Source organism: Anopheles stephensi, chromosome 3, assembly GCF_013141755.1.
Source record: "Anopheles stephensi strain Indian chromosome 3, UCI_ANSTEP_V1.0, whole genome shotgun sequence".
Classification (NCBI taxonomy): domain Eukaryota; kingdom Metazoa; phylum Arthropoda; class Insecta; order Diptera; family Culicidae; genus Anopheles; species Anopheles stephensi.
Genome location: NC_050203.1, coordinates 63038094 through 63062298, shown reverse-complemented (window position 1 = coordinate 63062298; position 24205 = coordinate 63038094). Strand labels below are relative to the sequence as shown.

General features: G+C 41.7%; 1 protein-coding gene across 1 annotated transcript; it reads left to right on the top strand.

Moving 5' to 3' along the window:
- The first annotated feature begins 323 nt into the window (after window positions 1-323).
- On the top strand, window positions 324-24205 carry LOC118514276 (PR domain zinc finger protein 10). Its single transcript, XM_036061017.1, has 8 exons — window positions 324-1608; window positions 8182-8346; window positions 12689-13121; window positions 13193-13309; window positions 13371-13513; window positions 13594-13690; window positions 13760-13941; window positions 23516-24205. Exons 1-8 carry the CDS (start codon window positions 1215-1217, stop codon window positions 23707-23709), a joined length of 1725 nt encoding a protein of 574 aa, XP_035916910.1. The 5' UTR covers window positions 324-1214; the 3' UTR covers window positions 23710-24205.

The window sequence follows — 24205 nt, the reverse complement described above, 5'->3', positions numbered from 1 at the left end:
GAGCTATGAGACGAACAACACGCATACTGAGACATCGTGAATCAGACCTTCTCAGTCAGAGATTCTCACCCCTCCGGTTGCTAGGGGTGAATCTCTGTACCCCGCGTGACAAGAGTGCTGCGAGAGGGAGAGTATTTCTCCCGCTTTGCGCTGCAGGGAAAAACGAGCAAGAAAGCTTTCCACGTGAAATAAAATGGGGTACAGCGCGCGTTTCAGCAATGCTCCGTCGGAGGGCGTGGCCATAATCTGAAATCTGTTGATCTTTTTGACGGTTCGAGTACGCTTATCAGTGCTCGATTTTCTCAGTGTTCGTTTGCAGCGGAACTAGGATTGTTGTGAATATTTCGCCCTTTCGCAACGCGGACGTGGCTGGCGGCGTGTTTGCTGGTTTCGGATTGAGGATCAGCCGTGGTTTTGGTTCGTCTTTTGCTTTTCCGCAAACATCGGAGCAATCCGTAGCATGCCGTATCAATCCCGGGGCTTACCGGGGTTCGCCAGAGAGTAGATTCGAGAGTGAGCTTTCGAGCAGCAATACACTTGCCGGTCGATACAGTGTTAGTGAATGCAGAACCACTGGCAGCTACGAACTGCCAACAGTAACGTGTCGCGAGGCTTCTGAGCATAAGCTGGGCGAAAGACGGAAAGAGATAAAGATCTGCGAAGCTTTGGGATGTGCACAGCGCCGAGCGTGCCGGTAGGAAGCGGATGGAGCAACATCAACAACATTACTCATTCCACGGTGGTAGTCGTTGAATCAGCGGCAATCATTGAATCTTTGCCGAGCCCACATCAATGAACGACCAAACAGTAGCGAACTGAACGCTGACGAGGACAGCGGGCGTGATACGAAGAAGTGCAACAACATATGCTCGCAATATTCGGTCGACCAAAAAAGAGTGCGTCTGGCAAACGGAATTGTGCCGCTCTGGAAACAGATGTCGCGAGTGTGATGCTTTCGGTGGATGAATAATGATCCGGCGCCGCTGTTGTTCAGCAGATATATTGTGGATCTAGTGCAGTGTGTTTTTGATAAGTGAAAGTGCAGAATAGTAAAATTCAATTCAAGCTAATTTTCTGTGACATATACGCATAATCTGTTGGAAGCAAATTCGGTGCGACGCATTTGATGAAAGGAGTTAATAGCAGCGTTTGGTCCCGTCGTAGGACCCGTGTAGCGTGCATTGTAGCGTTAGTGTTTCGCGAAAATTGTCTGAATGATGGAAGTAAGTGAAGTGCCGCAAACGCATCAACAATCGATGCAATCAATATCACAACAGCCGTTGCAATCTCAATTACCGTTGGATTTTAGTGTCACGATGGTGAACATCAAGCTTAACAATGTCACCATGAGTCCAAACGGTGGCAGTAATAACAATAATAATAATAACATCAGTGTGATGATTGGTAAAGGTGGCAGCACGGAAACGGGGACCGTGACCGACGAGAACAAGGCAAGTTCGCTAAACGGAGTTAACATTTCTAGACCGATGAGTCCGAACGTGTTGCTGACGGTGAACAGTAACCCATCGGTGCACGGCAATGGAAGCAGCAACGGTTCGTCGATGACAAGCGCCTTCAAGGTAGTGACACCGCGAGGAAAGGCCGACGGTAAGTGTAGCTGGGCGAGTTGTGAATTGAGTGCTCTTCTGTTAGGAAAAAATTAAGTTACATTTTTGCGAAGAACTTATTGAGTTTGAAATGGAAAAACCGGTTCTTTTAATCCAAATAATTCTACTAATGGTGGATTAACTTGATCGTGTTTAAATTTGATCAAGAAGCAAAATACTGTTAAAACATGATGATAGATAATTTACACTAACATACTATTTCATATACAATGCTTACTATTAGTGCGCCGGCGCATCGGTCCGCCATTGCATTTCAGTTGTATTATACGAGATGGATTGCAATTTAGACGCAACAGCGGATGTGATGTGGATGTGGTTTTTGAAAAGATAGAGCCTAAGAAAGAAAATTGTTTGTGTACTTAAGTAAAATAACTTTTACAAGGACAAACTGAGTAAAAAACGTTTAAGAACTAATCATCATCCAAAATATCCTTAGTATGTTGGTTGATGTTAGATTAAATGATTAAGAAAAAAGTTTTAATACTCTGTTGTATGGTAATTTTTGAAGACAGTTGTTTATTTTTTATAAATGCTTAGATGTTGATTTGTTTTTGTAGCAGTGAGAGCTTTTCTTTAGATTTTTTTGTTGAACTATCCAATTTGAATAATTTGATTGCATTTGATACCTTATTCTGTTTAAGTAAGGATTCAATTTAATGCCTCAACTAATTAAATCTTAAATGATCAACCTACCCCGAAGGACTTCTTACCTTCTCCCAATCGTTTTCCTGACCGACTTTTAGCATCAGCGGATGTACCAACTCTCCATAGCATCAGCGGATGTACCAACTCTCCATAGCATCAGCAGATGTACCAAACCACAGTTTTATCTTCTTTCTCAATTTTACAGTCACAAATAGCCATGGAACAATTAGAGTACAGTACTTGAGCAACAATATTTAAACGATATCGATATCTTTTAGTAAGGCTATAAGAAATGATCTTTCTGTTTGAATGCTTATGGCAGTATATTCGTTCAGTTCCGTAAATTTAATTTTGCACAGCATCAGTACACATATACCATCAATCGCTAGATGTTCTATTTATTTGTCACTTTAGTAGCGGATGAAAAACCACTGTAAAATCTATGGAACAATAAAAATGCAACGATTTTCGAATTGAAAATAAATATCATCAATACAAAAGTAAAAAAAGAAAATCGCATTACTCACAAACCGTTACAAACATGCGCATTGGGAATGAATTTGTCAAACGAAATCGTATTTGTATGCAAATACATTACGCCTTTGGTTATTATCATACTGGTAATGTAATGAGCAACGGTGGTAAAAATTCTGCACGAGCTACCTGTACAATTTGTTTGGGTATCATTTTACTCTCGTGAAATTCCATGAAAATGGTTAAAAATCAATTGCTTTACTTACTTTCTTTCTTTTTTATTTGCCTTCTTACTTACTTACTTACTTGCTTCTGTACCTATTTACTTACGTACATACTTAGTTCCTTTCCATTGACGTTTTTATGTATTTATTTATGTGCCTTCTTAAAAAGTTTCATTAAATACTTACAAAACTTCTCACTTCATTTTAAAACTTTATTAGTAAATTAAAAGCCTCAAAACCAAATGCTTGTCCATTTTACTTACTTTACTGTGGATTGGAACTTATTCATGCACCTACAAGAGTGCTTACAAATTACGTTACGTATTTGTAAAAATGTGTTCGATACAAGCTGATACGATACATCTTTTTGTTTATTGCTACTGTTCCACAAACGATTCCGTACTTTATGAGCCGCTCGATGGAAGGACTACAGCGAATGAGTGATAGGTGTGAAATATGCTTCGGGTGTTGATATCGCATGCGTATATTGCAACAATATGTTCCTAATGCGATCACAGAAGTAATGTGGAAGAGGCAGCGCACATGTTTCCTTTTTAGTTCGGCAGAAACCAAGAAAATATGCGAAAAAATATAGGAAGAAGCGCGGGCGCTGATAAGAGTACCAGAGCGCATACCTTTGGCGTCGATCGTTTTAGATGAACGAAAATCGATTCGAAGCAGAAAAATCGTGCACTCTTGCGATGAACATTGGCTGCAATAGGAGTTGATCGGACAAATCGTTATTGGGAGCAAATGTTGTTTGAAGTTAAACAGTTTTCAATCCGCGAAAACAGAGCACACACAGAGCCAATTAGTTCTACATGGGCTTATCGGGAGCGAAATCAATTAAAACTTGAGTTTAACTTTGTACAGTGCTTATGATTGAAGGGAGCCTTATCCTAGGGTGCTGCCGATCCAGGTTGCCATGCCTCATGTTTTTAATAATTCTAACGTCGTGTAGGTAGGACCACTAACACTTAGGAGATTAAATTAGTTCAATTGTAAATAAGCTAACCTTTGGTTCAGCCTTTGATTATTTGTTTCACCAGTAAGAAGCAAAAATAGGTGTTAGTCATAGAACACTTCTACAGAAATTTTAGTGTACGGAATTACCAGGTTTATATGAAAGGTGTCTGATACGAGAAGCTTGAGCGTGGGGATGCCTGTATAGTCTGATATATGCTCTCTAACATCTACGACCGTTCAGAAGTCATCTGATGCCTTCTTGAGAAATGACCGATGCATCGATGTCTCAGAAATGTAAAGGATATGATGTCCATATTGTAATTTGTGCAAGAAACTACCGAATGTTCCCATTCCAGATAGAGCGATAATTAAAATTGAACCAGCCTATTTAGCTTCTGTACCAAATAAATTATTCATGAACCTGTTGCTTGTTAACTTGTTAACGTGCCTACGAGAGATATGGATCAGTCACATCCAATCCAGTCACCGAACAATAACTACCTTGTACTGCAATTGCAAAAGTGAAATGAATTATTAATGATGTTTCCAACTCATCGATGGAAGCATTTTCCCTACGAATGGACCCAGCTTACACCGGTTGTTGCCATCAAGCAAACGGTAACTCTTCCATCGTGGCAAATAGCGTTTTAAAAATACTTATGCTAATTGATAGCTCATTAAAAGTATTTCCATAAATCACGGCTAGCGCGAGGCCGAAGGTAATTTGTAAACAAACTGTCAGTGATTACGACAGTCATTACGTGCCAAGTCAATCTCTTTTTAAGCAAACATAAAGCGTCACTATACCTCAGCAATGGTGAGAAATGAGCCGGTATCGGAATTTCACTCGCCGTAGATAGGCTCGAGTTGATGACTCAATGGGGATCGTAAACATACTAGGGTAGTCGGATTTGTAAAAGTGTATAGAAGTGTTTTTCTTCGCAATTTTATGAATGGAGCACCATAAGGAAGATAGCATGAACTTGACATAATTAGCGTGAATGGAACACGATAAACAGACAGAAGTATGTGGACCCCAGCAGAGAAAACGCGTCGCTCGTGAGACCTTTTCGATAGAAGTGGTTGGAAATAGAATATTAACAGATGCACATCGCTCGACACATGGGATTATGCTGCACATAAGCAAAAACGAAAATGACAGGCTCGTACAGCTCAGTTTTTTTGTTATTGCCCTCTGTCTGAACGCAAATCAATCGGACTGGCTTCGAGTGGTGCGTGATCCAGGGAACACAGTTCGGGTATAGGCATGAGACCTGGCCGAAAACCAACATGTGCAACAGGCTGCTAGCACTAAGTTAGCGCTACAGCTACGAAACAGTCACCAACAGTTGGTGGAGCGAAAATGGAATGAACGATAAGATAAGCGTGGTAGTCAGCATTTGTTTCGAATTTTTAGTCTATGTATTGCCTCGCATCGCTTCAACTCCAGTAGCGCGGATAGTTGGTTTGGGGCTCGGCAAACTATGCTATAAATCTTATTGTTCACATAATTCTAATGAACCAGCCAAACAAATGTATCGCTTAAATTATGAAGATAACCTCAAGCAAAAAGCGTGTCACTGGGCTTTGCTTTTCAGCACCTAAGCTGGGGGAAGTTTTTCGTGCAGGGCATTATTTGCTTAGACACATAGCGCATGGCTCCTATTTTGTTTAATCGAAGTTTTAATGAGTTCTGGAACATGTGGTTTCGAGAGTTTTTTTTTGCTATGGTCAGACGTGGAAGAGTTGGGAAGTGTGGTCACTCTGTTCGGTTGGATGCTCATTTATTTAATGGGAGATTTTTTGTTGTCTTACTTATATGACTCACACAAGAAAAAAAAATTCAACATACTGAATGGGGTTTTTTATGTCAAACATTCCCAACACTGCCAACGATTGGGGAAGTTCGCCAATATATTTTGTTAATGGTTTTGAATATCCGGTTTCGGAGATGACACGTTCTCACGTGCTATTCAAGCAGAACTTTCCTATGAGTAGCAAATATGTGTTCTATTTATCATTGTGTCATAAAACAAAATTATAGTCTCTTTGCTCCAGATAGCAGACCTCCAGCTGAGCTGTGGAGCAGACGGTTGACTTGGAGAAATAGAGTATTCTTAACGAATCAGTTTCAAAATGATCACATGAGATATTGGTGCGTACTTTTATACAGTTCAAGATAGTAGAGTTGTTCGCATTGAATCTGTATTATCCTGAAAACATTGACCATTGGAGCTTTCCGATGGCCGAAATGATGGCGGTGCTGATCTTAGCACGGAATGTTAAAGGAAAATAAGAATAGAGTAACTGGTGTAATGATAAAACACGTACCAAGCGACAGTCGGATATGAAGTACTCCCACCGGACCACATTCAGCCGGCTCCAGTTACGTGAGTTAACCTCAAGCGATTTGGAACGATCACCAAGGTATTCTGACCAACGACCGGAATGCAGTCAAAAGCACCATGCCGGCGTACCGCAAACGGACGAAATCAACATTTCGTGTGCTACCGGTCTGTTTCTCTTCGTGATTGTTCCATTGCTTTTGGCGGTGCCGTATGCCGTACACTTAATTAAAAGCAGATAGCAGTTAATTAAGGCAAAATAAATTAGTGCACCGTCAGTGGAAAGCACTGTTGTAACTTTGAGTATATCACTCCAACGGCTACAAATCTGCACCGCTGGCAAGCACAGAACGGCCCGAGCTCAAACATGCGATGTAATGTAATTTGCGCGAGAGTATATCCGCCGGTCAAGGGCCGATTTCATTACCATTAAAAGATAGGATTTTCCCTGGACACTTAGGCAGGGCACAAAAGGAACGAAAAAATACAGCGTAGTCTGAATACAAATATGCAAAAGGAATATAAATGAGATTTGAGCCTCTTTTGAGTGCCATTTTTACTAGATTGCGTGTGCACCGTAATCACGTTTTGTAAGATTTTTTGTCTGCGCTATTCTGGTATAATAAAAAAATGTTCAACGGTTCTTAAGGGAACGGAAAACCAGAAAACAAGACCTTGTAATTATAGTTAATAAATAAAATACTTAAATGTTCATTTACTAGAAACACTCATAAAAGATACATTTAAAAATTTAAAACTCTAGAGAAAACCCAAGGTTCTTTGTTCCCAATGAATGTGCACAAAGAACAAAGAATATGTCCATATCGGCAGGTTTGCCATGGATATCACCACAGCACTGGCACTAATAGAATTATCCAGAGCTCTGATTACGTGCGTGATGATTTCCTTCGCTCAGTGTTCATCCTCCCTTATCCCTCAACTTAACGAAACTGATCTAATGTATGCGTCATGGCTCTTGAGCCATGTTCGTTCGTTCGTTTGCTCTCGGTGTTTAGACACTTCATCTTACACGTCATCATCTCATCGTTTCCAGCATTCGCTTCTTTAATTGATATTTGGCTTTATCTGCAAGTAAATTAAAAGAGATTTGCCGCCAGCGGAAACTGCCAATTGAATCCCACGAGTGTCTGTTCGTGCTTCGTGTCTGTTCGTGCTTGTATCGGTGGTCAGTTTTTGTTGCCTTTCATGTTTCAAATCACATGCAATCCATGGAAATGTTGCATACATTCTTCGTAGAGTTTATTGAGTTCATTGTTCATTGCAACTGGACGATGGTGAAACAGAGAGGATACGTCTTTTAATTGATTTAGTCGGGCGTAGAGCATCCTTCCTGGCATTCGCCCAGACTCAGGACGGATCAAGAAGATACTGGGTCGAGGACGCGATATATTGCGAGCAGTAACGAGCAGTACTGTCGGAATCTTTTGTGCAGTGCACAAATCCACTTGAACGTAGTCAAACACAGGCCGTTCATCGTAACTGGGAAAGGGATGAAAGCATGCACACCTCTTGAGCAGACATTAAGCATGCGCTTTCGAGGACATTCAGCCTTGCCATCGTCATGACGCTCGGGATGTCTGTCCATCGTTGCCGGATTGGCATGGACGTTTGTTTGAAGTGGGAAAATAGATGTTCAGATGCTTTCAGTAGCTTGTATGCCCTTGGAGGAGCGCAGAGATGAGCATTAACGTTGACCATGGTTTTTGTTGATGGAAAGGCTCTCCAAGTCATCGATTAAACATGCACAACAAATATGGTTGATGTGAAGCATTTGTATGATTGTGTAGTTTATCACGAGCAACATAATTTTTTATTACTTTAAACAAGCCTATAATTTATATTAACAAACCTTCTGTCTCTTTTCTTCACCACCTTTAGCACCAACAACACCTGCAAACGGATTTTCGCCTTTAATTTTCAACAACGATCTACTGGTAAATCACTACCGCCGTTTGCTTCATCCTGCGGCCGTACCACGACTTCCCAGCGGTGCCAATGGTTATAATGATGTGCCTGACAATCCACCCAAAATGGGCCATAGAGGTGAGTATTGGTAGATGAGACAGAGAAATATGAATATGTTTTAAGAACTCTGCATTTATTGTGTGTTAATAGTTCTCTGAGCAGTACTGAATTTATTTAAATTCAAAGTTTAAAATAACGTTCCACTAGGCGTTATACTTTTAACGTATGAATCTACGGTGGTCTCCCATAAAGTCTCCCATCGTCTAAAGCAATACCAAGTTGTGAGAAATATTTTAACAAAATACATATCCAGAGGTGGAATGTGTTCCAATTTCAGATTTCTGTTGGCATTCAGGGTTCTTGTGGGAAATAACAGAGCTGTTTTCAAAACCTGTTTTCTTCTTGGGTGGCCTGTGCAGCGTTCTAGGTGCGTCAGCTATAGGACACACACAAAACTACACCTTCCATCACACATCGTAACAGACATGCAATGATCACCATGTGTTTCAAAAGTTGTGCGTTGAAGTGCATCGCTAGTTCCAACGACTGTTATGGGCTATAGATTTGCTACTGGAACTGGTTTTACTTCTATACCGGTAGGCTGCAAAACCTTCAACGTGTGTGGGATCGCCCTAACGAAAAAAAGGGTTGACTTTTACGACTTTTTGAACACGGTGTCTTGAAAGCAGAGAACATAAATCCTGTCTTTCGCGCTCTTGCATGCTCCGGAAACTGCGACTTAGCATAGGCTTACACCGGGCTTTTTTTGCAAATACATGTCCAACAGGAAAACAGATTTGTTGCTTATCAATGCTGCTGCAATCCAGACAACAGTAGTACCAGAAGAGGAAAACAAGCACTTCAACTGTTCACCTCCCACAGTGGCGAAGGGGGCTGTTAGCCGTTGGATACAAAAATGTTGACGGCAGTGATTGGCACTGGAGTCACACGTTTTCGAACAGACGAACAGCACCCATCGTTAGTCTTGGTAAGGGTTGCCGGCTGTTTGAACAACTTCTCGTGAACGATTAAATTGTACTGTTAAGTATGCCTTCCAACTAAGTCCCTGGTACAATAAATCATGGCTTATCAATATGAGGTAAGGACCAGCGTTTTTTTATTTTATTACATCTCACCTTTCTGGACGCATGCACACAGTCACCAGCGTCCGACACTGTCCGATAATTTGCCGACCCGACGCAGGCACACACTTGCACGGCCTTGGTGACGACGGTTGGGCGGGAAGCGCTTCTAGAATCTGTTCAACTAGATCCAGTTATCGGGTTTATCAATATTTAGAGAATTTATTGCACGTTTGAGTAGCTAAACAAATGCCCATGATGCGGCCCGACGGCGTCGGGAATGCGTGTAAAATGATTAGATTGCTTTCGATTGGGGATTTGTTGAATGGTTTCGATTGGAAAGTGACAATGCACGTATTGCACGGCCCGTATATAAGCATTATGTATTTCACTGGCATTTGTGGTTCGATTAAGAAATGTGTGGAGTGTCAATAAAACTGGAATGGTTCAGATTTTGATTTTGAAACCGTGAGTGCGTACGTGAAACAACTTTTTCTTGACACCCGATGTTCGATTCTCAATTACTGCATTATATTTATAATATTTAATTAAGATATGTTGAGTTGTTGTGGGGGAGCTTTTTATTCATGTTATAGTGTTAGTTGATTAAAATGGACTAAATAGATTGAATAGGGCGAAGCGGTGGCCGAGGCGACAGCAGCGTCGGTCTTCACCCTGCAGGACCAGGGCGCATATCCCGTCTGGGCCGTTCCCCCATAGTGAGGATTAACTATCCTACGATGCGGTATCAGTAAGTCTAGTAAGCTAAAAAAGAAGGGCACCTTAAGATGCTGTTAGGCCAAGAAAGAAGAAGAGATATAGGTTGTTTCTTTCGAATTATCACTTTAGATTCATACAGATTAATAGTAAAGAAGGATCACAAATATTATATTAATCAAACGTGTCCTCAAACGCAGCTAAATCCGTCACACTTTCAAATATCCGCTGTCACCTGTTGATAAATGTTTTTGAAACCGATACAAACGATGTAAGGATACATTGAAGCATAGAACTGTAAAGTCATGCGAAGTTCGTATCACATCGGGGTTCTGTTTAAAACAGCAACCGGCGCTAGTTGATTTTTGAAAGTGTTAAACTGATTTGTCATCAACCATCGTACATGTCATCAGGCATCAGGATCTTAATTAAATTCCATTCGACATCTCCTTCTCCTCGTTTTGTTCGAGCTGGTCAAATTAAACCCTTCCGCCGGTTTGCTGAAGCTGGAATTTCAATCAAAAGCATTTGGATTTGTGGGGAAGGTTTCCTGTCCTAATCAAATCGAAAATTGGTCAGTATTAGGAACACGCAATCTTTCGCTGTTCCAGCACCGGGACCGGGATACAGCGCAACTCCATCCTGTTGCCACAAGACCTGCCAACCATGAGGTATCGGATGTTTCACGCAACGCCCAACCCTAATCTACGCCACTCTTGGGAATCCAACTCGGCTAGGGTGGGTGTGCTGCGGTGCTGGTTGGGATTCACTCGACCGAATAACAATCGTGTGGCTCGACCCCAGAATTTAAACATGCCACACGCCATATAGCTGGCATGCGATAGATCACGGTACGAAAATAAATATTATCCAAATGTGTTCCGCCCTAATGTTGAGTGTACAATGCTCAGTGTCCAACGATAAAAGGGTTGAATCGACCTGAAGTCGCGTTCAGTAACAAAGAGGATCAAATGGGTGCATCCTTACCACGGTATCACCTGTGCCAGGAAAAGATGCACATCGCCGCTCGTAGGGTGTGTATGCCTATGTATGATACAAATTATTCGATGTTGTTGAAGGATGCAACTATTGAGCATTCTTACAGCCATTGGTTAAGCGCACTTCATTATACATTATGCTTTGGAGCTTGGAGTAGTGAAATGATTGAATTTACTAAACTGACGGTAGTTCATCCCTCAATCATCAGTTTGATTTTGACCTGATACAAGATTATTGAGCTAAATTGGTTCCAGGAAAAACTGTCCTTTCCTTTTAGCTGGATTTCTTGTGTATCACAACGGATCACGCAGAAGCATGGTTGATGCACAACAGCAAATCTATGCTAATTGAAGTTAATTCCATGTCATTCAGTTTCATCAATATTGGCTAATTGAATTGATTCGTATCGACTCTTCCTGGAGCGTCTGGTGTGCTTCTGTAAAGAATCTGCATGGACGGGATTGTATAGGAACATAAGAGTTCATTGTACTCTGGCTGTTTGTATGATGTCGATTCAATTCAAGCGATGTTTTATGTCGTGCTTCTGCGTGATTTGCATTTAGTGAACTGTTGTAGTTTGCGTTGGATTTCCCCCGCAAAATTAAAGTCGTAATCATACAGCATTACAGCAAGCGACTTGCTATTTTTAAGATTTTCGCTATCGACGGAACATGGATTAAGATTATTGAAACAAAATCTGAAATTGATTTAGAGATTTCTCGCACAAACTCGTACCAGTTTCAAACGGCTGCGGGCAGAGATTCGAGTTTCGGTGGTGCACGCACAAAACTCCCCTGTTAGGTATCTTTACGAACTCAGCTTTTTATAAGCCGTTCAACACACTACGATAAATCCCTTTTCACTTCTGCGCACGATAATGAACAATCGATTACAATCGATACAAGGTTTACGGGTGGAAATCCCTGCGTAAAGCTTTGTCCGGCGAGGCAAGCGATAGGTGCTGTGATACCCGGATTTGGACTTTTACGGCCACAGCCCAATCGACGGCAATATCAGCTGCTATCGGACTTATGAAGTACGGCCACCAAATCTTGTGCCATAAAATCAAGAAATACTTCAACGGCTTAGCACTTATACTACTCGCTCCCGCCCTAAATCATTATCGGTGTGATATTGACTGGCGCGATATGATGTGCTTCGTATCAGCAGCAGTTTCAAGTAAAAGTTGGCAAATAACCATTACCGGCGCTGAGGTGTTGATGATCATGGTTTCGGTCGGGCGTGATGGGGTACACAGCTTGCATACTATATATCATATATCCCGCGATTGGCACGGGGGCTTAGTGGCCCGGGCTGGCGGTCGCAAACTCAGCAAATTCAGTATCTTAGACCATCGGGACCCATTTCCAAAATCACGAAGATCAAGAAATCGGCTCAAAATCCCTTATGATCTAGACTTTGTCTCTCTGGTTTAAGTTTTTTATTTATAAAGGTCGGCCTGAACGTATCGCTTCTAGTTTAAATTTATTTAAAATAAAATAATAAAAACTTGCCAAGATTTTCTAAACTGAGTTCATGTAGCAGAAAATCCATCAGTTCCATCTATTGTTGAATAGACTTATCGATAGCCTCAATTGTGATTATTTTCCTTTTTCTTTCAGACGAAATCAAGTTCGGAGTAAGTCGTCTGGTGAAAAACGAATCCGAGGATGAAGATAACAACAACGTTTATCATCACCCTGCCCATCATACTCAACAACACCTACCACTGCATGCTACCCATCTGCAGCAGCAAGCCTTGAACGGTCAGAAGCTGTCAGCGCTATCGAGCGGATACGACTCGAGTGCCCTCAGCAGCCGTTCGCGCTCCCGAAGCAGATCGCGGTCACGGGACCGTTCAACCCGCTCACGATCCTCCTCCATCGAGCTGGAAGTCGACTCACCGCCACCACCGCGGATCAATCCCTCGCCAACGACGGAAGTTCCACATGTTCCTAAAAACTCCGAAGCCTTCTCGGTGTCGGCCTTGTTGAAGCGAGAAGTGGAGCCGAAATCGAAATCTCCCCTATCAAATGGATCATTCGATTCGATTAGGTAAAATACGCGACCATTCTCTATCGCCAACACCAACCATCATTTTCACCATTGTTTATTTGTTTTTGCAGGCCAAATTACACACAGTTCTACGAACAAAGCATCCTCAACAGACCCTTGTTTCCTCCGTTTCCGTTCTTTGCTATGCTACAGCAGCAAGGACACCAGTTGAATCCTGCGTTGGCAAAGTAAGCCGTGTACAACAAGGTTTAGCATTCAGGATCTGATGTTTATGATAATTACTTCCAGCTATCATCCGTCAACTCCAGAGGATATACTGCGGTTACGTCACTTCATGACACAAAATGCGGCGGCTGCAACGGCCGGTGCTGGTGGAGCACATCTGGACTTCAGTCACCCACACCATCCACACCATTTGCTAATGCGACCCGGTAATTATTGGAGCCCTATAATTAGGATTTGTAGCGTTACTGACAAGCATTGTATGTTTCATTTCCCGTCATAACAATAGATGTACATCCACGAAGAACACACAACGGAAAACGTCCGTACGCCTGTGAGCTATGCAACAAATCGTTTGGCCATGAAATTAGTTTGAATCAGCACAGGTAATGCGTTGGTGAAAATTGAATTTATTTCAAAATTATAATATTTAAATCCTTGCTCCCAAAACACAGGGCTGTGCACAATGTGGAGAAAGTGTTTGAGTGTAAACAGTGTGGAAAGGCCTTCAAGCGGTCCAGTACGCTATCGACCCATCTGCTTATACACAGCGACACCCGGCCGTATCCTTGCGGGTTCTGTGGGAAACGGTTCCACCAAAAAAGTGACATGAAGAAGCACACGTACATTCACACCGGTAAGTAATCAATGAAAGCACATTCTGGTCACTAACCTTTGGGTGTAAATCATAAGAAAACAGTTGAAATTCAATCACTGCTCTTTTGTTTCATTGGGAGAACTTCTCATGATTGATCGAACCAGAGTTCAATTATTTCAATCTCCCAAATTCCCTACGCATCGCGCCTCTGATTTCGGTTCTCGTGCTCTTGTCGGTGAGTTTCAGTTGGCAGTCAAATCGTCGTATGAAATAATCATAATTGTTATACGCTTCAATCTACCAAGTACACTTGCTTGAATATTGCTCTGGTGGCGTGAGATCTTTCAATCCACTCAACCGACACGTGCTTGCGGCAACGGCACAAAAAATAGCCAAAAGGGTAAGCCGCAATTTTGATGACGGATGAATTATGAACGAAGCACTAACGTCGGCATAACTGGCTCACCCAGAACGACACCAGCACTAGCAAAATCATAACAAGTAAATTACCCATCCATTGCAGGACACGTGTCGTGTACTTTACGATCTCTGGCGATGCATGACTGGCCAAAAGCGAAGACGCACCGGTCTACCGTCTAAGTTTACGCGGTTGAAAGGGATGTTGTCATTCGATAGCATTACACTTCACAAACAAGTGCAACGCTTGTATTGGTAGCAAATCGCGTGCGCCCGTATCGCAACTGTAATGAAAATTAAATTATTGCTGTTACGAAGACGCGACACTGCGCTCAGATTCTGAAGCGTAAATGAGCACTGTGGGAAAATGAACCTATACAGAGGGTTTGGTGCGTATTTGAATGTTGCCACAGGTCAACAAGTGACACAAATAAGCACTTGTATCCCTAAAGGATAGCTGCTGTGTGTATGTGCAATTTTTTAACCCTTAAAAACAATAACGTTTTAGTTTTTACAAGAAACATTCAGTTTTTGCTACTCGTGTCCTAAACGTGAAGCTTCCCGGAGATTAAAATATGAAGAAAGGTTTACTAATAAATCAGAAGTAGAAAATAGGTTTAAAGAAATGTTATTGCACAATATCATTTGTTTGCGTTCGGAGTCAGAACTTGGAACATATGTCCAACAAAATTTCTTTTATGATCATCATGCATTTGCTTCTTAACTCGTTTCCGCTTTATGCAATTAAAAGAGGTGAACCAGACTACCGGCTTAACAAGTTATTTCCTTGCTGGGTGATTTCATTGGCTTATGTTTCTAGTTTCTCTGTTTAGACGTGTCTGAACATTGTAACTAGGCATTAACATAATAATAGCATACGGATCTGCAGAGGTATCCCTCAGGCGTGCTTTACTCCTTTTAAATCCATATGTTACCGACAGTAGCTCATCTCGACTGGTACCAGATGGTTGGGTGTTTAATCTTGCATCACAAAGTAAAGTGCACGTCCTAGGCAACGTTTAATAAATGTTTTGCTCGCATTCATTGGTATTACGTAATGATGGAAAATATTAATTTTTATTCAATAAGCCTTAATTTCTTCAGCGAGCACAGACATAAACTCATCATTTACTTAGAAGGATTGTTTGATGATTGGTATCACATGTTCTCAGAACATCGCTCCCAGACAGAATTCCTGACACAGTTAGTGCGTGACTTCAGAGCTGGAAGTAGAATTTTAAATTTCATATAATGCTGAATATAACGCTTAAAATCACAAAACAAAAAAATATACCCACAAACTGCAGACGAATTAAGACTTCAAATGTTGGCCGATACATCGTTTGATTTATGTTGCAGTTGAACAATCACACATCATGGTGTTTGCACCACGGAGAAAACTTTTCACACCCAACCATAACCTGCACCGTGAATGCAAAATCTGCCAAGTACTAGGGGTGCTTCCTCAGGATGTGCCCTACCGCAATGAAGTCTAATTGATATCCTGCGGAGCAAACCGTACCCGTCGAGTGTTGTTAATCATTTAGCGCCTCTTTTTTTCTGAGTGTTAGGGCAGCAGATTAGGGTTTGAACATAGGAGCACAAAAATTGCTAGGGCTGTGTACAGTATGGGCACACACGCCTTAAAAAAATATTCCTGCTGCCTGTAGTGACAGGGGAATAGATGAAGCTATTGTTTGAGGGGACCCTCATTGACGTCAGCCTTTTTCGATTACGACAATTTTGCCCTTGGCTAGAATTTGAAACCCTGGTCGATCGCGTACAAGGAGGTACAGTGTCTTGGTAAACAAGCGACAGTATGAGGTAAGGGTTGGTCGATTATTATTGTTTAAGGAACACCAAGAATCGAAGTCCTCCATAATATCAAAAGAGCAATTTAAGCCAAGTCCTCAAAAATATGTTGAGTCTAAGTTTTTAAGAATGTATTTGCTCTAAAGCCTGGTTTATTTTAGAAACCGAACAGTGATTTCAATTTTGGTAAAAAATGCTCTACATTTTTTTACTATAAATCTAAAGCAAATGACGTTCGAAAGCAAGCATTTCGATGGGAACAGGAGTATCTTCCCTAATGTCCCCGACCCGGGACATATTATTCCCAGAGGAATCAGAAGGCTTTGTGTCACGTGTAAAGATCGCACCCACGACACTTGATACTCCTGAGTAAGTTCTAGGCATGAGTAAGTTCCTGACGCTAATGCAGTAATCTGCTACAAGAAGAAGGACACTTTGAATGGTCAGTCGTCAAAATTCCGCTTCTGGTAAGCAAATATTTATCAATCGCATTAAAAACACTTATCTGATGCATCTGTTGGGTTAACAGTTGATTTTCTGGCACTTCAATTACCCGGTTTATTTATTTATTAAGGACGGCCTAGCCGTATTCTTAATTACCCATTATTTTAAGAAAATATAAAATATTCTAATTTTATTTAATAAAAAACCGGTTAAAAAGTCGGATAGCAGTTTTAAATATTTGTTAAACAAAAATATCAATATATTTTATTTAAAAATTCAAACCGATCTATAAACTTTTTATGGCAGTATAACGATATCCTTTTGATTGGAGTATACACAAATTTTCAAAGCTTTTTTGGTCAGCAGACTTTTTCAACTTCCTGACCAAAATCTTTTGTATGTTACGATTCTACCAGCCAGGAAAAGTACTAACACAATGAAACCCTGGAAACACCTTCTGGATTTAAATCTCTGGGAATAGGTTTATCAAACATTAACAAGTTCAACTTTCCAGGTTGCTACCAAGAGTATACCACGTACCAGAACATGCTCTGGTTCTCATCGCTATCGCACATTTTCCCTTGCTTGTTCTCAGCATGGTCTCAGATGTTCGGAGCAAAATGAAGAAATGAAAATTCTATGATTTTATAACCAGGTTGCTGCTAGTGCTTCCCTTTTCCTGGTTCATAGACGTAGACGTACTAGCGTTCTGGAGGAAAACCGAGCCAGGGGACAATCACTCCTAAACATTCGGTGTTCACATTGGATACTTCGGTTCGGTTTTTCGGTAAGCTACGGACACCCCGTAGCATACATGCATGTTGCTATTCACGATACGATACATTTTGTCCCAAGCGACTAGCGGGAGAGGTTTCCATTTCTTGAATAAATCTAGAGCATTCACGATTTGAATTTTTTATCACATGATTCATGCAGAACGGTGAAAACTTCCTCCGGATCTTGTGGGGAGCATTTTTTTTTCTTGTAGGTACACGGCTTTGTCTAGGGGGGCCACTGCTGTACATACTCGTCATTCAGCATTGTGCAACCTTACGTCCTTCCAAACCACCAGGGCACTGCAATCAACCATAACACCATCTGAAGTCTCCCCAAGCACGAGGTTTCCATTTTGCCAGGATTTGATAAATATCATCAACATCAGCGCCATCAGTGCCACAGTGAATAGAAATGATTTCGGCATCCGGTGATCCATCCACACTTTCTCCCTTTCTGGCAGAAAACTCCACCACTCGGTAGCTCTGTGTGTGTGTTTGTACATTTTTTTTCTCCACGACACGGACGATGTATTGGGATTTGATTTCGTTCCACTGCTGAAAAGATTTTTCTCAACAACTCCCTTTCACCAACATTGCTCCATTACTCCGTGCTGGTGGATTTTTGTTTTCGGTTCCACTTTGATCACACTAACACAGCGGCAGAGAAACAAGGGCTCGAGCTCTAGCCATTTAGCAGAACGTCTTGATTCCGATTCTGTTGAAAGATTACGGTACAAATCGAATGCGAAAAGCAGAAAATGGAGACGAATAATTGAAAGGCGAGAACAGCTCCATTATTGACTCAACACAACCGGGGGCATTGGGCGTAAAGAGAATAGCATGCTTGGTCAGTTCATTCGATGATATTTTGGGGGAAAACCGTGAGCTGCTTCCTATCGAAAGCAGGATTTGTGGAAAGACGCCCTTCAACGATGCTACAACCGGGCCAATGATGATGACTATGAGGTCTGGTGTGATGTTTTCGGATGGGTATTTTAGTAAACAGACATATATGGTATAAAGACATAGTTTTAGCAGTAGCATTTTCCAGCTCTAACTACAAACACTTGTTATATTAATATTTTAAAAACATTTAGAGCTATTCGATGTATTACTCACATTTTCCAACAAAATTGAAGCATTGAGAATAGGTCACGTTCAAAATTGCACCATAAAATAATTCTATCGACTTTGGAATGGGCTTCACTGCAACGCGTGGGTTTCGAAACTGTTCCTTGGGGAGCTATGGAGAAGATTCGTTTTTGATCCCAGCTATTATCCTCATAAAATACATAATGCAATAGAATTGCTTTGGAAAACCGATAACTATTTACTTACCAAGTGCCTTTTTTCTGGAAGTTGCTTCTGCGTCTTGAACGTTTAAACTTCATTTCATACTAACCCGTATACCGCTATCGTACAAGCGTTTCCAACAAAGACTTCAGTTCAATTATTGCAGTCAAGAAATGGTTTAAAATATACAGCGGGATAGAAAGAGAGCAACGTTCAATGAATGTGCTGTGATTGGATACATTATTGACACTTTTATTGCGCCTGTGCAAGAAATTCATACTGCGAATATTGAAATAAGGCCTTCGATTTCCCTCATCCCGAACAATCTTTTATATAAGAATCACACCAGAAAATCTATCCCGACAAAATGGCGACTATCGAATCGCTTACAATATCTCGCAAACAGAAATTCAAAACGTGAGTTTGAAAAGTTTTTTTGATGCTGATGAACGTTTTAAAATTTTAAATTGAAATTTTGAATAAATTTTATCCTAAAAAAGAAAACAAACAAAACGACATCAATTTACTACCATCGGTAGCACTGCTCATTGCAGACAGCTCTTAAAAACATTCCGACGGTCCGTTTCGGGTCTGGCAATCCCTTTTCTGTAACAAATTATATTCTACGTTTCAATCCTAATGGAAAACGACGCCAGGATTGTTTCACTTTTCGCCCTATACCCGACGCAATCTGGCAGTCTCTATTTATCTAAATTTAACGGATTTCATTTTCCTCTGATTCAGATTCCGTTTGGTGATGATGATGATGGTCCCAAAAATGGAATGGAAGTTGCTGTTCCTCTTCTCGCCATCCCGTAGTTATGTATTATTCGTTCCATCCACTGCGTATGATTCCATTTCATGGAGCTCGCTGGGAAATGCTTGAACTCCCAAGCACCAAACACATTGCTAAAACAAAATCAACATTTATCCTCGAAATGCACACGACGCTGAAGGTGGCGCGCGAGGCTTCGCGAGCGCTGGTTAGCGAAGGGGAAAATCAGAATCCAAAAAGAAATCTTGCCTGCTGAGCTTGCTGGAAATGGAACACCCTAACCGCCTTATGTACGAAAACCGTCGGCAAGAGGGCGCGCTTATATACAATCGAGGCGCACCAATGGCTCCTTTCCTCAGCTTCCTTTTGATTGTTATGTGCTTTGCGTGCGGAAGAAACGACACATGGCGAGAATGAAAAGTAAACCACTTCCTTCCTTCCTGGCATCCTTCCTAACCGGAAGCCACAGAACGAACACACGGAAATCACCCAGCACCGGATTCAAACTCATATGAAGAGATTCGCCCCGCAGGCCATGCAGGGCCATGGGCAGAAAAAGGAATGTGATAACGAACATATAGATAAAAAAAGACTCCAACCCTCAACGAAATAAAATTGTTAAAGAGATTGTGCCTCGCATCGCTGACTGCTATCGGTGTCTGCGTCTGTTGGCAGCAGTCATTGTTGCTACGGAACCTAATGATGATGATAATATGGAACGTTCACACTCACACATCGGTATGTGCTCACGGTTTGCTCGTTATCATCATCATTGATATCCTTTTTGGGGCGAGAGAAACTACAGGGAGGAATGGTGAGTTGTGCTGTGTGCTTTGCCTATGTTCTTTCCCTGTCCTGCGCGAGGTCAGCACAACCAACATCGCGCTATCACACAAACACACGTGCTCCGATGTGCACATAAAATGTGCTCTGATTCCCGACCGAGAGTTCAGCTCCGGTTCAGCGATGGTTCGCGATTTGAGACGCGAAATTTTTTTCCACCATTTGCCACCCTTAACTTCTGTTCTTCAGTTGCTATCAGTTCTATATCCTCTGATCGGGCACGAACAGGAGACACGCGCTTGTGCGATGGGAGTTTCAATGATACATTCCTTCTGTACCCTGACGAGGGTTTCGAGGTCCCTGATGACTTGGGGATGGTATGGATCAGATTGCTCTGTCGCCAGATTGCGCTGTGACTCGGTTTGGCAAGAAGCTGATCATTGTATTGTGGTTTTCTTTAATTGAAAGGTTTTACAAAGCGGTTAAAGTGTTAGCAAATAACGTATCCAGAGATAGTCCTCGGTTGTGTAATGAAATTCTTTCCGTTTTTGACCCAATTTCGCTGAAATTTAATTATGATCTTCGAATATCATCTTGTGCATAAAATGCGAGAAACCAGACCTTCTCACTAATACATATGTACTATAATGCCTCCTCTCGTTGGGACATCTTTCCCCCGGAATCATCGTCATCAGAGTCAGCCATGTGAATGCGATTGGGTCCCGTGATTCCGACAAACGAGACTGATGATAATGGTTCGGATGCCACATAAAACTACTCGAATCGAACCAAGCTTTTCCTTTCCAGTCGGTCTCTTTTTCGCTCTCTCTGTCTCTTTTTTCCCTGCTCATTCTGAACATCATCCCCTCTTGTCAGAGAAACGTTTGTATTTGTGCAATCCGTTTTCCGTGTCCACCCACTCACGCGCCAAATCAGTGGGAGGGTTGAGATTGAGCTTTTCCTTTCGCCGATCCGCCGACCACTACCATCTTCTTGGTCCACCTCTGCGAAGTGATCTTGTATGTCTGTGTGATAAAATATACAGGATTTTCCACTGATTTTATATTTATAGCCCAACGTGTAGCCTTTACGAGTGTGGTACCGACGTTGTTTTTTTCTTCTTTCTTTTGTGTGTCTGAATCCGTGGATAGCATTCCTGGGGATAACGACCCAGAGTTGATTCATGTATTTGGACACTAAACTCCTGCTACGGTTGAGCATCATTTATTTGGTTTGTCCTGCCTTTTTTTCGCCGGTGCCTACTGCTCTGCGGATGGTTTTTACGTTTGCTGCTAGTCCGCCATTCTGTGCTTTGCCAACCTCGGTACTAATGCTGCCAATGAGTGTTGATTTTTGGGTTCTGCTTTCACGTGGCAATGTGGGAACGCTTTCATGGAATGGGCTGATGAGATAAGGCAGACCAGATAGAGACGGGGTTTTGGTGATATGGTCCACACCGCTTGAACGTGGTAGTGAGGGAAGTTTATGTCCGCTTTTTCTTTTTTTTTTTGGTATTTGCTCACTTTTCCGGACAGTGTGGCCGTATTTTTGCTAAATGGAAAAATCAATACTCTTTTCCTCACCAACACTGTTACGTCAGTGCATGATTGAAATGGCTGACGGAATGGATGGAACGAAACAGGGGGTGGAGGAGAAAGATGGTCGCTTGGGTCAACGGTGTGTGTGTGTGTGTGGCAATGGTACTAAAACGTGAGACAAAATCACAACCATTTCGCCTGGCACAATCACAGGCGCACATCAGCATCGCCAGGCTCTGATTTAGGTCGTCTCAGATGATTTCCGATGGAAATGGATTTTCCAGATGGGTCGTGCGTTTTCGGCCAAAGTAGACAGACGTTGGCTGTACTTTTTACGATCCACAGCATCGCCCGCTGCCATATAATAGCGAACACGTTTATTTTTGCGTGCCTGGACGGTTAAGACCCGGACGGTTTTGCGGAGTATCGGGTTTTATTGCAAGTACTAAAACTCACAGAAGGAACATAAAATAATCGTTTGAAATATTTCATATTTTACGGTGCATGGTCATACAGAATTGGGACTGTGACTGTCATAGTAAAAATTCTTCCCTTCAAAATCCTTGCTTAGACCGACTCGTATTTTCATTCTGCTTGTTGATTTTACACATTATTTGTTATTCACATCAAGTGTGGATAGTAAATAATTCCAGCCTTAGGTATCATTTATTATAACTTCGATCCTTTGTCTTGCTCCCGATGTAAATGTATGATCACTAGTTCTATTACGAGGATTCCAGGCTGTAAAGAAGATACTCGAATTGAGTAGCATCAAGTATTGAAAGTAACAAAAAGCTTGAGGAATACTTTGAAGAGCTTGATTTACAAACTGAAAAATTCTTAACAATTGATTTTATAAGGTGTAACCATTTAAAAAAAAATCGAAAAAAGAAAAACCTCCGTATGACCGTAGTACACATGGAACTGCATGGGATAAGACTGATGGCAGAGATGTGATATTTTGAGAAACAGCATAAAACTTTTATTCAGGGTTTGAGTCAAATATCTTTAGCTTGCATCTTTGTCACAGAACGCTATTCCTCACAACCAGGTTACTCACACCGCGCTGATTCGTTTTATAGTTCATTTTAATTTGAATCTTCGCACTTTACCACGCCGAAAAGTTTTTCCTTTTATGGTTGACGGTAGAGAGTACAGATTTAAGATTTTGTCTACCACAGTTTAACATCATTTGCCTCTCTCCCTTTTCTCCCTCGAGCGGCTTTAAGGGATCATTAGTATCCCATTAACAACGGATGAAACCCCTAAATTGCCTCCAAAATAGTCCTCGGTGGTCGTAAACCAGAAGACGGACCCCGGTATGGACGGTCGTTCAACTGCAATCTTGCAAAACAGACACCCATAAATACGTACTTTTTTACTTCTTTTACGACGGATCCCTCATTGGACAGGGCAAAATCTCTTGATATCCATAAGATGCTGTTGAGAATAGAGCGAATGACACTGGTTTGAGGCTTTTATGTAATTTCAAGTGACCATTTGTCGGATGACATAATTTTGAAGTCCAGATAGGGCTTACTCTGCAGTGGGCAACAGCGCCCAAAGTTTGGGCCATATTTTTTTAAATGATGGTGTCTTGTGACATTCAAGATTAAGAAAAGGCACAAAATACCTATAAAAATGACAGGTTGTACAAACAGATGGTATTCTGGTAGTCTACTCGAAATTTTCTACTTATATTATGTGATTTTCCAACATTGTTTTATTTCATTTCATTAAAACATTATGTTCTTGTTCTTTTTTTCCTTCCACAGGCGAAAAACCCCACAAGTGTCAGGTGTGCGGAAAAGCCTTCAGCCAAAGTTCGAACCTCATAACGCACTCGCGCAAACACACCGGCTACAAACCATTCCAGTGTGAGCTGTGCCACAAAGCATTCCAGCGCAAGGTGGACCTACGACGGCACAAGGAGACGCAGCACACGGAGATTCGCACTATGGTCAACTAACCCAAGGCCCGACCGGAGTTCACCATGACAGCGATCGCCTCTAACAGTTCCACCGTCGCATGTCTGCGGGTTGTTCCGGAGGATGACCGCAGCGTCGTGATGCTTCCTGGACCCGAAGAATCTGCTTCGCAGTGTGCCGGAACGGCCCGGACACTATCACCTGGCTCGAGCGCTTCCCCAAAGACTGTGACCGGGGACGTTGGAGAGTTTATCGTGATCGACTGATCGTACAGTGATACCGGCAGTGGGATAGTAAATTTATGTTTGTAAAAATTGTACATCCGTAGTACGTGACATAAAGGCAGCTTAATTATTAGATGTATAATAGACCTAATAGTAGAATGGTGTATCATACTTTCTGTTAAACAATCTTCTGTTTGCAATGTTTCGTATCCGGTTCCTTTCATTGATAGATGTAAGAAAAAAAGCAAACAAACGCAAAATACGATCAAGTGTGTGCACAGCATGACATACCATTTCTTCGTGCGATGTCATC

Coding starts and splice junctions, on each gene's coding strand:
- LOC118514276 (XM_036061017.1), top strand. CDS start 1,215: ATGATGGAAGTAAGTGAAGTGCCGCAAACGCATCAACAATCGATGCAA. Junction 13,514..13,593: donor CCATTTGCTAATGCGACCCG/GTAATTATTGGA, acceptor TCATAACAATAG/ATGTACATCCACGAAGAACA. Junction 13,942..23,515: donor GCACACGTACATTCACACCG/GTAAGTAATCAA, acceptor TTCCTTCCACAG/GCGAAAAACCCCACAAGTGT.